The sequence below is a fragment of the Cydia fagiglandana genome, chromosome 24, assembly GCF_963556715.1.
Source record: "Cydia fagiglandana chromosome 24, ilCydFagi1.1, whole genome shotgun sequence".
NCBI lineage: Eukaryota > Metazoa > Arthropoda > Insecta > Lepidoptera > Tortricidae > Cydia > Cydia fagiglandana.
In genome coordinates this window covers 1,678,794-1,693,951 of record NC_085955.1, presented here as the reverse complement: position 1 = coordinate 1,693,951, position 15,158 = coordinate 1,678,794, and the positions used below count along the sequence as shown (strand labels likewise).

The 15,158-nt window shown below is 44.5% G+C and overlaps 1 protein-coding gene across 1 annotated transcript; it reads right to left on the bottom strand.

Moving 5' to 3' along the window:
* Positions 1-1,726: 1,726 nt before the first annotated feature.
* LOC134676577 (UDP-glucosyltransferase 2-like) lies at positions 1,727-13,259 on the bottom strand. Its single transcript, XM_063534967.1, has 11 exons — positions 13,248-13,259; positions 11,013-11,150; positions 9,411-9,504; positions 8,196-8,355; positions 7,326-7,398; positions 7,098-7,219; positions 6,057-6,273; positions 5,152-5,371; positions 4,435-4,654; positions 2,301-2,404; positions 1,727-1,884 (listed from the first exon to the last, which is right to left on the bottom strand). Exons 1-11 carry the CDS (start codon positions 13,257-13,259, stop codon positions 1,727-1,729), a joined length of 1,518 nt encoding a protein of 505 aa, XP_063391037.1.
* Between the last annotated feature and the right edge of the window lie 1,899 nt (positions 13,260-15,158).

Sequence of the window (15,158 nt, the reverse complement as noted above, 5' to 3'; positions counted from 1 at the left end):
TTTTACGGTTTTACAATAAAACTAAATGGAAAAACAGCTAAATCACGTATGATGCCATAGATAACTAACAGTTAAACTCGATCAGCTGATGCTTTTCCGCTATATTGCCGCAAACCAAACTGCGAAATCGCCGTGAAGTGTGCGAGTGTGGAGTCTTACGTCAACTTCGCGATATGTTCGCTCCGCGACGTCGCGCCGCGATTCACGCACATAGTCTGGAGGGGGCTTAAGAAAAGGGGTCGAAAAGTGCTCGAGTGAAGACCATGGACTAGCAAGCGCAGCGTAGGACGTCCACTCACAAGAGGACGGACGACCTTGTTAAGGTCGCCGGAAGACGCTGGATGCGGGTCGCTTCCAACCGGTACGAATGGCGGTCCAAGGGGGAGGCCTATGTTTAGCAGTGGACGTCCTATGGCTGAGATGATGATGATGATGATCCGTTTAAGACGAAAGTGGATGACCTACTTATCTTCTACTAAGTTCTAAGTTTTTTTGTATTAAAACAAATGCACAGTATTGTATAGTTTTATTCAGCTTTCCGCTTGTGTGCCCTTGGCTGTCGCGCCACAAGTCGCCCCGCCGTGTAGAGTCCGTAGAAGAGCGCAGCACAGAAGAGAAGCTGGTCTATCCGGGCGCGCGCGTACCAGGGGTAACATAACAACATTCGTAATTTAGGTTCATTGTTCCCCACCAAGCTTTGGTGGGGAACAACAAAATGTCTATCCTTTTGACATGACATTTGGAACAGTCATAAATGACACTTTAGACAAAGATAAAACTATAATAGCGCTTTCTTTGCTACTCCTGGGCGCGTAGCCAACGTGCCAATTGTTATAGTCAGACCGTAAAAAGTCTGCAGCGATTTTGATAGCCCACGCAGTGCAAGTGTCATTTTAAACGTCAAACTTCTATGACAAGAGGGCACAATTATTTGAAGCTGGGGGCTATACAGCAACAGATGTTGGGGTTTTCCAGTCGATATTGGCGGAACCCCTATCTAAACATGCGAAGTTCGTGTACCATTTCTTTGATATCTAGCAACACTAATGTAATGTAGAGTAATGTAATGTAGAGGCCCAACGGAGCCGACATGTCCCATAGATAAAGGCTCCTTCTAAATACGTAGATAAAAAAAAAACTATGAAATTATGACGTATACATAACACTTACACTGCGTGGGCTATCTGTTATGTGGGTAATCTAAGATATGACGGCGCGTTGCGTACCCGCCGAAAGCAGTCGAATATAATTTGTCAATGTGATCGGCCGGTGTTTAATTTGTTTCCGTTTCGGCTCCCTTATTCGAGAAATAACACTATCAAATCCACTGCAGACTTTGTTTGGTGTGACTATAACGCTCCGTGGCGCCTAGTGGCGCGTAGCCTCTCTATCACTCTTCCCCATTAGTGCGACAGTGACAGTTGCGTTTCGTTCGCTAAGGAGCGTTAACAAATGCACGTTGGCTAAAGGGGTATCCAGACGGGACTGACGGAAGTCAGTCGATTTGTTCAGGAAATCTCTATGAAAATTGACATTTTTGAGTCCGCACCTGCTGATGTGATCGGGGAATCAAATTGGTAATTGCGTCCGCACGGCCCTGTTCGATAGGAGAATTTCATCAGATTGGCGATAAATTGTCTCGTCTGGATACAACTTAAGGCAACTGAAACGGTCCTGTGAGGTGTGTTATTTTTCTAGTGATACAAATGTACAATATTGTATAGTTTTATTCAGCTTTCCGCTTGTGCGCCCTTAGCTGTCGCGCCACAAGTCGCCCCGCTACATACAAGCCGTAGAAGAGCGCAGCACAGAACAGAAGTTGGTCCAACCGTGCGCGCGCATACCAGGGATAGTGCCGCGCTGCCGACCGCAGGTGGTAGGCACCTGTGAAAATAAATATATCAAGAGTCTTAAGGGCGGTCTTAAGGGAGTCTAAATACTTCATAATTTTTACAAAGTTGTTGAACAAAAGTGTCACCATTTGAGGAGTACAATCTATGTACTTGCTGTATGTATTTGCTCGTGTTAGCTCCCATTCGCACGGGAGCTTTTTCAAGGCGCGTTAAAAAAGCGTTTGAATGACACAAATGGTTAACCATGTATGTATTCACACGACAGCGGTGGCGCTTTTTATCAAGCGTTGTTGGATTTTCGACTTTAAGCCTTGGGTTATTAAATCGAATATAGAGTGCGGACAGATTCAAGCGCTTTTTTAACGCGTGTTGAAAAAGCTGTCGTGCGAATGGGGGCTAACAGGCCACACCCGGTATATTCCTGGTCAGGCTTTATTGGCTAGATACCTTGAGACTCTATGGCCAGTTCCACGTAGTGAGGTATCAGCTTGGAGGGCGGCACTGGACGCCTGTGAAACAGCTTTGATAGTCGCTTCGCTGTTTTATAATAACTGTAAAGTAAAAATACTTGTCACGTTTTACGTTTGAGCTAAGTCACAGAATAAATAATAGTACTAGGTACAGAAGACTCACTCTCTAACAAAACGCGTCTGTCACGATCAGCACAGATATGGCCGCTAGGTGGCGACAGCGCCACTCGCGGCTTATGGCAAACCCTAAAATTGGGGTCGAACGGATGTACTTTTAGCTACCTGTATAGCAAAGCGACGAAATCGCGGAGTGAGCCACGCCTGGCTAAGTATACCTACTTGTCATAACAGACAATGCATGAACTATAGGCACAGGAGCCGTCAGATTTTCGTCGCGAGGCGTAAATGTTAAGTTTATTATGCTTCCGATGTAGCCCACAAGATGACAGAACCAACTGTGCACAAGGAAACGTACGAGAACGGTAGATGGCAGCACTTGCTTTGGCAATGTACATGTTTATGTTTCCGATTGAGGCCACAAGATGGCAGACCGATGACTGCGCTGACATCTACTGTTACAGTAGCTGTACTGATAATTCCGTTACTTGAGACTAGGGGCCGATTGCATAACAAACTACAACTAATATTACAAGCGGGACTCCTTATTTAATAAGTGAAATTAGAAAAGGAGTTCCGCTTGTAATATTAGTTGTAGTTTGTTATGCAAGCGGCCCCAGATGTCAACTAAGAAAATAATAGGCGTTTTGGTAAAAAAAGTGATGTATTATGGAATGAGCACTCTATGGTTACTTATTTCTCTATGGCCCTATGGTTGAGCCCCTTCGAGCAACACCGGCTTCCGACACGTCGGAAGGGAGGGGCCCAAGCGATATCTCACCGTACAAATCATTCTGCCATTTTTCGCGGGGGGGAGGTGCACACAGTCGCACTTCTCACACACTTACATACAAAATCCAATCAAAGGCCCTACCGCGAACCACGTTCGACGTGTTGCCTCTCTATGGCACTTGTAAATTCATACGTGAGTGTGACAGGGAGGCAACACGTCGAACGTGGTTTGCGGTAGGCCCTCTGTAATGACGACACAAACACATAGAAAATGACACACGTCAAAGACAAATCTTGCAAACCTCGATCTCTTTTTGTGTACGGACGAGTGACTAGTGTCACAACACGTACACTAACACATTTTCTTTGAAGTATGTCATTGTATTCTGAGAGATGAGAAGTCGGATTTGTCGCTCGACCGATCCGCAATTTGTACTGAGCGAGTAAAATCGATAAATCCAACAATTACTTGAGACTAAAATATAATAATTGTATTTAAATGTAATGAAACGTATGATATGTAAAAAAAATATTACATGTGAAATGTAACACTTTCTTTTTGTAAATTTGATGTCCCCGACCTCTTTTTATAACAAAAAACCGAGCAAACAGGCATTTTTGTGCAGCAGTGTTCACGCGCGCATCTGGACTCAGTCTAGTGAAAAATCCAAGTGCAACTAGTTTTATTACCCGCGCTAGATTTTATTGACGCGCTAATCTTGTACCTCGGCAGAGGGGAAATAGTGCGAATGCCGCCTCCCTTCCGTGTTGCTCGAAGTTGAGCCCCCATAAGCACGACAGCTTTTTTAACGCTTGTTAAAAAAGCGCTTGAATCTGTCCGCACTCTAAATTCGATTTAACGACCAAGGCTTAAAGTCGAAAATGCAACAACGCTTGATAAAAAGTGACCGCTGTCGTATGAATACATACTATCCATTTGTGTCATTCAAACGCTTTTTTAACGCGCGTTGAAAAAGCTGATGCCGTGCGAATGGGGCCTGACTGATTTCTCTAAGGTTGGACAAAGTCTGCTTAACGGTGCTAAATTGAGAATATACCTTACATCAAATTCATTCTATACGGACGTGTCCTACGGACATCCTAAAGGGGCCTACTGATTACCAATTTACCAGTCCGCCGGATGATATCGGCCTGTCAGTTAAACGCAAAATTTGACAGCTCCGAACAACTGACAGACTGATATCGTCCGGCGACCTGGTAATCTGTGGGCCCCTAAAATGCCCCGGTGCCTAAAATCCTACCTATCATTGCCAATCATCTCATCAAGTCCCCTTCGCAGTTCGCTCGCCATTCCAACATGAAAGTCCACTTTGACCGCGAGGCCTGAGGCCGCCGCTCTCTCCGCGTTCACGGGCTGGTCTCCGAACACGGGCACGGCCAGTACCGGCACGCCGTGGTGGACGGCCTCGATCAGAGACAGGAGGCCGCCGTGAGTGATGAACAGCTTTATGTTGCGGTGCGCTATTGATGAAATAGCAGATGTTATTCTGTTATTTTTCTATTATTCTTTGATGTATTTTATGGTTTTCGATGACCATGAATCATGAGGGATTAGGAGTCATACAATTACGTACGTGCAATAAGTAATAGAAATCAGACAGAGTATTCGCAATGCAAATACCTAAAACAGTTCAGATTTTGTTTCTCCACTGGTCATGGTCATTGATTTTCAAAATCTCGTGGCTAATGAGTTTTACGGAACTTATGTACAAAATATCAGTTGATATTTACGTCGCTTTTCGGTGAAGGAAAATATCGTGAGGAAACCGGGCTAATCCCAACAAGACCTAGTTTCCCCCCTGGGTTGAAAGGTCTAACGTAACGGCAGTCGCTTCCGTAAAAACTAGTGCCTACGTCAATTCTTGGGATTAGTTGTCAAGTGGACCCCAGGCTCCCATGAGCCTTGGCAAAAATGCTGGGATAACGCGAGGAAGAAGAAGTGAGAAAAAAGTATGTACCTAATATCCCAGGCTGTGGAAACCACTTCCTCACATGTACGTTCTTCGGAAGGTCCTGCAGCTCCTCATCACTTCTCCACAGCACCGTGTAAGGCAGCTGACCTAACATCTGGCTGAGCTCTGTCTTCAGGCTAGCTGGCAGTTCAGATACCTGTACTACGGAACCCAGGCTAAAATAAATAAAGCCTTGGGCCGAAGAGTCTAGAAGCTTTTGTAGGTCCTGCAGACAAAATACAGATGGATAATTGTTTTCCACCGTATTTTCTCGGAAACGATCGTATTTGTCATGCTACTTCAGTCAACCTCTGTACTTTTTGTACCGAGACTGACTCAAATAGTTCGTACGTTTCCGTGAAAATACGATGGAAAATAATTGTGTCGCTTAGCTTCAAACTCGGATTTCCATTCCTCCCTCTACCATCTACCCTATTACCTTTTCTTAATACCACAATCGCATAATCTGATAGATTGGATTTACCCGAATTTGAAGTTAAGCAACTCAATAATCGTTTTATTCTTACACTACGGAAATTAAACTTAGCTGAGCACCACAAGGCGTGGCTCACTCCGCGATTTCATCGCGTCACAAGCACATAAGGCCCACACCAATTTTGGTGTCTAGCAGTAGTAGTTGCCGCCTACCGCTCGGAAATAAGCAGGCGCTTGCGCTAGCGCCACCTTCTCATATCCGTCGTAATAGACAAGTTTTGTTAGAGAGTGAACCTACTGTACTTAGTACTATTATTTATTCTGTGGTACAGTCGCCATCAGATATATCGGAGCGGCCAAGGTGTTCACAATATCTGAACAGGCACTCTAACGCCTTGACAATAGAGGCGTGCTCAGATATTTGTGAACACCTTGGCCGCTCCGATATATCTGATGGCGACTGTACCAGCACGGACCTCGGGAAGCGTAGCATTCTCTTCTACATGGTACCCCGCTATATCAACCACATTTGGCGGGAAGCTTCGAGCGGGAGCCAGCACGGGGTGCGAGTTGACAAGGAGGATAGACACGTTGTTGTAAACTTCGGAAAGTGGCGGCAGCACTGAGCCGCGAGCGGCCGCCAGGGGGCCGAAGAGATCCGTGTACTGCTTTGAAGAGTAGACGCGCATTGCCCTGAAAAGACCATATATTACATCTCAAGAGGTAGCTCCCTCCGAATAAATATACTACGGTAAGCATAGCATATCGATGCTTGAGCATCTCACATGGACATTGCGGTTCGCTCACCCAATGCAACATTTTACGAAAACGTGTGGCCAAGCGGTAACAGCGTGCGACTTTGAATCCGGAGGTCGCGGACGAACTCCGGCTCGTACCAATGAGTTTTTCGGAAACTATGTACGAAATATCATTTGATATTTACTAGTTGCTTTTCGTTGAAGGAAAACGTGGTGAGGAAACCGGACTAATCCCAATAAGGTCTAGTTTACCCTCTGGGTTAGAAGGTCAAATGGCAGTCGCTTTCGTAAAAACTAGTGCCTACGCCAATCCTCGGGATTAGTCTCCAAGCGGACCCCAGGCTCCCATGAGCCATGGCAACGCGAGGAAGATGATAATGTTTAGCATTTCGCGATCCCCCAACGAATCTATGGAACGAGTATATGGAGGAATAAACTGCTGTATTCGAACTTCAAGATATTCACAAGAGACGACACGCACTAGATCCATTCTAGATACGTTATAGTTTAGATATCAACTAGTTCTCTTTTGCAGCGCAATTCGGGTAACCAATGTCACTTTTACGTTAGATAGAGTAGGATATCTATTAGATGTGAATTGGATCTCTAAGTCATATCCTGTGGAAATCGTTCAAGAGTATCTCCAGTATCGCGCAAATGTCAATTTTGACAGGGTAGATCTTAAACATATCGTTATCGTATCTTGGCGATGTCTTAAAGATATCTAATAGATATCTATTTCAAAATCCGAATCCTCACCAAGTCCCGATCTTCATCGCCCCCACGACGAGGCTGTTGGCAGCCCGCTGGAAGAACCCCATGGGCAGCGGCGCCCGAGTCAGCATGGTGGGCACGAGCGCCGTGCTGGTCACGTCATCCACCTGTCACGGTTGAAAATCGTAACGTCAGTTCTTATTCCTCTGACGCATAAATGCGTTCCTTGGACTGGCCGGCGCTGGCCCATCGTGTAGAGGAGCCAATACTCACCAGCATCTCCAGGCCAGCGTGGGCCACCACGCTGCTCAGCAGGATCCATGGTGCCTGCTGGACTGCTGCGTATCTGCAACAATTTTACTTTTGGTGCCACAGACAGGCTAAAGTTGACATCAACATGAGACCATGGAGACAATAATGCCCTCAAAACGTTGGAAGTAATTTTCAAGTGACTCTCGGTCTCAGGAAGCTGGGCCGGCCCCTAGTCTGGGACGTCACATGGGTCGATACTCTTGCACCGTCCCACCTTCCAGAGACCTCAAGTAAGGTTGGGACGGCTGCCGTAGCGGTCGAGCTCCTCAAACGGCGCAAATATGCAGCCATTGATTCTGGTTGCATGTTTGAGCCGTTTCGGATCGAGACCATCGGGGCTTGGGGACTCGGGGCACACAATATATTTAGGTACCTAGCTAGCGAAGCGTCTCACTGATGCTACGGGAGACCAGAGGGCTGATTTCTTCCTGTGCAATGTGCAATGCCACACCTGCCTTGGGCACCCTACCAATGGTAGGCTACCATCCAGCGCCAAGCTAGCTCTCATTTTTTTCTTTGTAAATATAGTTTGTCAAAGGACTGTCTCATTTCAATCATAGACAGAGATCATATTATCTTTGTCTTAAACTAGTACTAGCACCCAAAGAAAAGGATAAGTACCTTTTATAGTTTTCCTGGTTCTTATTGACTGTCAAATTGGTTTGACCAACTATATGTGTTTATAAACCTCACCCAGCAGGTAAATCCGACGCAAACCACTCCGTGACTACAGCATGGAAATTCACCGTCAGCATCGCATGCTGCATCGCCAGTGCTGCTGCCGCGATGGCAGCTATAGGTAGGTATGTGTATATAGATTATAAACCTCACCCAGCCGGTAAATCGGACGCGAACCACTCCGTGACTACAGCATGGAAGTTCACCGTCAGCATCGCATGCTGCATCCCCGGCGCTGCTGCCGCGATGGCAGCTATGTCGGAGGCGAGGTATGCCATTTGGTGGACCGGCTGACGGCTCGTCATATTCAGGTCTGCGGACAATGTGCAGCATACAGTATGTGACGTCCCACGGACAAAACTACCTTATAGCGGTTGGCGCTTACGCTATTATTAACGCCGCTCCAGTATTATTGCGGCGCTATGCGGCGTAAGCGCCAGCCGTCATAAGGTACCTTTTGCCGTGGAGCGTCACATATTATTGTTAAAAGAATAAATGTAAGAACTTTCAAAGAGCACAGCCTTCGAGCAATACCGGCTTCTGACACAATAGAAGGGAGGAGCCGAATTGATTTCTTACCGTACAAATCGCGCGTTTTGCCACAGAAGTGACCGTTTACTAAAATGTGTTTGACCCGGGTCTCTATTGTTTCCTCCAAAAAGTTTTACGTCATAAATGTATTGTTTGTCCACATTTTCGTTAGTCATAATTTGTTTTACTCACAAACGCGATAATTTTCAGAAATGCCATAAAACAAACCTAACATATCTATAGATCACCTTACGAAAATACTGAAAGTTAACGGTTTCAGAATTATGGCTAATGATAATATGACAAACAATACATTATGACTTGAAACTTTATGTCAAACAAAGAGACCCCGTTTGACCCATTATCAGGGGTGCGAAACTCCTGACTTCGGTCAAACTCGGCTCCGCTCGGCTCAGGCCGCGTAGCCAAGACGCCAATCGCTTACGCTCCGTAGCGATCGAAACGCAACTGTCACTGTCGCGCTAATATAGAAGAGTGATAGAGAGACATAATGCTTTTCGTTGTCGAAGCGATAGCGATTGCAACCTTGGCTAGGCCGCCAGCATTGCTCCGAGCGATTATTAGGGTTGGCACCACTTGACTTCCTTTTGAGTGCACGACCACAGCAGATAAGATAATCACTTGATTTTTGACAACCCTAAATAGCCGAAAGGGATAGTGCCATATATTAGAAAGGGGCAGCATGATTCGACCCTGAACCGCTGTCAAACTTCGTTTTTGTAGGAAGTTTCCTTTCTGTACGGTAGTACTATTAATTCTTCTGTGCCATTATGTAGTTTAATTAATAATTATTCCTATTACATTGTAATGATTTACTTTTAAACATGATCCTAGTTGCGCTGACATCGATGACGGTCAAGTTGGTTTCTGGCTGGTTCACCTTCTCCGGATATGGGGTCGCCCACCAAACCTTAACAATAAATAAAATAGTTTCATCATCTCAGCCATAAGACGTCCACTGCTGAACATAGGCCTCCCCCCTGGACCTCCATACGTGCCGGATGGGGAGTGAATGCTATAATCGCCACGCTTGGCAGGCGGGTTGGCGATCGCAGTCGAGTACACCGAATTTAAGGGACGCTGCTGCCCGTCCACCGGTGGTTTTGGACGTAGTTTAAGGACATACCCGGGTCCAAAAATAGTAACTAAAACTAAAAATAGTTTATTTGCCAAAAAGTGTAGAGTCAGACCGTAAAAAGTCTGCAGCGATTTTGATAGCCCACGCAGTGAGAGTGTCATTTTGAACGTCAAACTTCTATGAAATGATGACGTGTAAATAACACTTGCACTGCGTGGGCTATGAAAATCGCTGCAGAGTTTTCTTGGTGTAACTCTACAAGTTTTACTTAACCTATGACTGCTACACTAGGCTACGCCTGTCTTGTGGAGTCAGATTGAAAACAATACTAAATTAAATTACATCCTACGCTGAAGTTTTGATTTTCTAATGTATCTAGTACTAAATAATATTTGTAATAAAAATAACAGGAACAATCACAATTTAGATACAGTAAAAACAAAACCTTTTCACCACACTGGCTCGAAAAGGCTTACTTTGCACTTCAAAAACTGATAGCAAAGTTGCATTTTATTCACATGTGAGGCAAAGTAATCAAATGCAAATTTTGACTTTTTTTCTCATGTTTGCTGGTAGAATTGACTTTCAAATGATGAATTTGAATGATAAATATTTAATAACATTTATTTGGATTTGATTTGGTTTGATTTTGTTTGATATTTTAATTTAATGTTTGCTTCGGGTTGGTGTGGTGAAAAATTTTGTGTTTCACTCGGGGGCAATTTTTGTTTAACCCTCGTGCTTTGAAACCCTCTCAACGCTCAAGATTCCTTTTTCGAACCACTCGCTACGCTCGTGGTTCAATTTCGGAATCTTTCGCTTGCTCGGGTATCAATATTAGCACGAGAGGTTAAACAACTACTTTGCCCCCTTGTAAAACAAATAACTATTACATGATTAATGTCTATATTAACATCAACCATGCATGTTGTATAGCATAAAATTAAAAGAAAACTTAGTCAAAACCATGTCAAAACTGAAATTGAACTTTATGCATATGCACCTACGTGCGTCACTGACCACAGAGCAACATAGACGTGGGTGACGTATATCCAGTGCGCCCTGTCAGCTTACTACGCATATGCACAGTCTTGGCTTAGTTATGGTTTGCTGTTGTGGGGTCATAGTAGTGACGCCCACGCATGCGACCCATTTCCATTGTAACATCTATTGTATTATACCATGGTTTGCAATAAACGATACTATACTATACTATTGTTAGTTTGTGGTCAGTGACGGATTAATCCGTCTTCGTTGTTAGACCTAAGGTACGGATATATCCGTCATTGGCGTCAAAAAGGTTAAATATTCACCATTCTTCTGAAATTACGAGATAGTACCTGGTGTCCCGCTTCCAGCAGCGCGTCCACGAAACCTTTCCCCAGGATGTTGTGGCTTGGAGACGGAACAGGGAAGACGCACAGGATCCTGTAGCCCTCCGCCAGGGACATTGTAGCCCACAGGACCAGTAGGGCTAGCTTCATGTTGCCTGAAAATTGCACGTAATTTACAGTGAGCTGTAAAATGACATGGAGAAATGTCATGCCATTCGCCAAGCACTTACGGCTGATGGTACATGTGTATTAATTAAAGTCTTCTTCCTCGCGTTGTCCCGGCATTTTGCCACGGCTCATGGGAGCCTGGAGTCCGCTTGGCAATGAATCCCGAGAATTGGCGTAGGTACTAGTTTTTATGAAAGCGACTGCCATCTGACCTTCCAACCCAGAAGGAAAACTACGCCTTATTGAGATAAGTCCGGTTTCCTCACGATGTTTTCCTTCACCGAAAAGCGACTGATAAATATCAAATGATATTCCGTTCTGAAAAACTCATTGGTAGGTACGATCCGGATTGAAAGTCGCACGCTCTTACCGCTAGGCTACCAGCGCTTGTGTATTAATAAAAGTAATTAAATAAATATTACCTGACACTTGAAGTGCGATTTGTGGACTGATTATGTTGTACGCCTATATTACGATAATATGTGATTTATCTCAATTATCTGACTAATTACAAAGATAACTTAAAAGGCGAGAGTTTAAGGGGCCTTTTATTACTTATATTTATCAATCTAGTCTGAATATAATCAATAATAAATAAGGATTAAATTTTAATGTGCATATATCTAATCTATCCCAGGATGCCTAACCTAGCGCTACGACAACGAAACGCTACCTATCTCTTTATCGCATAAGTAAGAGTGATAGTGACATAAAGCGTTTCGTTGGCGCAGCGCAAACGACTCGCATCTTGGTTAGACCCCCCAGGTATCGCTGGAGCGACATGGTGGAGGATTAGCGCGGGCTCCGAGCTCCGAGTCAACAATTGGTGAGAAGTACCGCAGGACCGACAAAAGTGGTGTTGTCTTGTGTCGGATGTGAAGTCTCATTTTGGGTCACCGAGCCAGCAGAGTAAGGTAATATACCACCTGCACCTTCTGGGCGAGCTCGCTCCATCGTAGGCCACGTCTACGCCTCGGCTAGTCTGTGGCCATGAGTAAACCCATGCATAATAAAAAAAAAAATATATATATATAATAAATAAATAATAAATATTTTGGGGCAATTACATGCACGGTACGCACGATTTAAAAATTAAAACGGTTAAAGACGGTTAAATGCTTCGAGCAACGCCGGCTTTCGACACATTTTTTTTTTTTTATTATGAATGGGCTTACTCATGGCCACAGACTAGCCGAGGCGTAGACGTGGCCTACGATGGAGCGAGCTCGCCCAGAAGGTGCCTGTTCACTCTTGATTTGAAGGTTGCCGGGTTATAAGAACACGGAAATATAGACGCCGGCAGGGAATTCCATTCCTTGGCAGTTCGCATAAGGAAAGTAGAAGCAAAGCGCTTCGTGCGAATTGGTGGAATATCTACCATGTAAGGATGGAAACCGGCCGTGCGTCTAAAAGTCCGATGGTAGAATGGGGACGGTGGTATAAGCTCGTGTAGCTCTTGGGCACACTCCCCGAAGTGCAGCCTGTAGAATACCGACAGGCTGGCGACTTTCCGCCGATGGGCCAAAGACTGAAGCTTAGCCGTTAGCTTCTTGTCGCCAATCATCCTCCTGGCTCTGCGCTCCACTGAGTCCAAAGCGGCGAGTTGGTATTTAGCTGAGCCATCCCACAGGTGGCTGCAATACTCCATACACGACCGGACTTGAGCTTTGTAAAGTGTTAGAAGCTGTCCAGGTGTGAAGTATCGCTTCACCTTATTTAGGACGCCCAGCTTTCTGGCCGCAGTTTGAGCTTTAGACTCAATGAAGCTGCCAAGCTGAGGACTGAACTCAGCTCCATGCCGAGGAGTTCCAGACTGTCGGCAATAGGTGCACCCCGATACCATACCCCGTACAGATGCACCCCGGAAAGAAGGAGTCAGGTCGAATGGACTCCGTTTTGCGGAAAATAGACACGTCTGCGTTTTGGAGGCATTGAACGTGACCAGATTGTCATCACCCCACTGGGAAACGAGACTAAGGGTCAAGTTCATTCGCTCAACCATGGCCTCTCTCTGTGAACGTATATCCTCCCTGCTGTCCCCTGCACTAGCCAAATATCTTTCAACAACCGTACTGTCATCTGCATAACCTACAATGCTGGGTTGCAGCATGTCGTTAATGTGGAGCAGGAAAAGGGTTGCGGAGAGAACAGACCCGGAAGGGAGGGGCCCAAGCGATATCTTACCGTACAAATCTTTCTGCCATTTTTTGCGGGGGGAAAGGTGCACACAGTCGCACTTCTCACACACTTACATACAAAATCGAATCTGTAATGACGACACAATTACATAGAAAATGACACACGTCGAAGACAAATCTTGCAAACCTCGATCTCTTTTTGTGTACGGACGAGTGACAAGGGTCACAACACGCACACTAACACATTTTCGTCGAAGTATTCTAAGCATATTCTGAGAGATAAGAAGTCGGATTTGTCGCTCGCCCGATCCGCAATTTGTACTGGGCAAGCAAAATCAATAAATCCAACAATTACATGAGACTAAAATATAATAATTGTGTTTAAATGTAATTAATCGTATGATATGTAAAATAAAAAAATTACATGTGAAATGTAACACCTTCTTTTTGTAAATTTGATGTCCCAGACCTCTGTTTACGACAGAAAACTGTGTTCACGCGCGCGTCTGGACTCGGTCTAGTGAAAAATCCGAGTGCAACTAGTTTTATTACCCGCGCTAGATCAGTTGATCTTGTACCTAGGCAGAGGGGAAATAGTGCGAATGCCGCCTCCCTAAGTGTTGCTTGAAGGTTAAATGGTAAAAGATTAACTGAGCAAAATCAATATTTTTTTGTACAAAAAACACACTAAAAATTATGATTAAAAATAAATTACTTTATCAAACCGGCTTATTCAAACAGAGATATAATGGATATATTCCCGAGTACCGCTACTTATTATATCATGATTCTGATGTTCGTTTTTATATATAATTTTTAAAGCCTACCAGTGCTACTGGCTAAGTGACTACCACCAGTTTGGCACTGATATAAACGCTATAAGTTCGTCAAGCAGATCTTGTCAAGTTGTCAGTAGAAAAAGGCGGCAAATTTGAAATTTATAGGCGCGAAAGGGATATCGTCTCACAGAAAATTTAAATGTCGCGCCTTTTTCTACTGTCAAGATTTGCTTAACCATCTATATCAAGAACGTAACTTACTTAAGTACTTTCCATGCATCTCGCTCGTACTCGCTTATTAGTGCAAGCGAAATGTATAGAAATTACGCAGACGTTAGCGTATACATCAGTTTTGACACTGTGTCGGTGACTCATGGATATAGGAGGTAGGATAAACTTTAAGGTTAGGATCGGCTACACACAAAATGGCATAGCTAGAATATTTCATATAAATATTCAATATAAATAAGAAAGTAGTATATTTCAAGAAAATATTTACATTATTGTTATTATCTTCTTATAGTACTTATATCTAATTGTAAGCTAATTTGTGAAAGTAAGTACCTATAGGTAAATTTACAGAGAAAGCCTGAAAAATCCTAAGAATCATGTCCCTGAGCGGACAAAATTTGACTAAAATATATAAAATGTACACTATAATAAATAGATACACTTATTCATTGACATATATCGTCATGAATTCGAATCACGCGCGCGATTGGTCTCAACTAGTTGCGTTATGGCTCCTGTACACGATGGGCCAACGCCGGCCACCCCAAAGGACGCATTTATGCGTTAGAGGGAGCAAGTGATATTGCTATCTCATTCTACCGTATGGCTGCGTCCCTTGGAGTGGCCCATCGTGTAGAGGAGCCATTAAGGCCAAACCACACCGGATGCGTGTGCGTGACGTGCGCGTGCACGTACGCGTCCCGCTGCGTTGTAGAATATGAAAACTCATAAGAGAGGACACACCGCTTGCGTGACGTGTGCGTGACGTGCGCGTACGCGTGACTTGCACGCAACGCAGCTCCGACGAGACAAACCGGCTGCGTGCTGCGTGCACG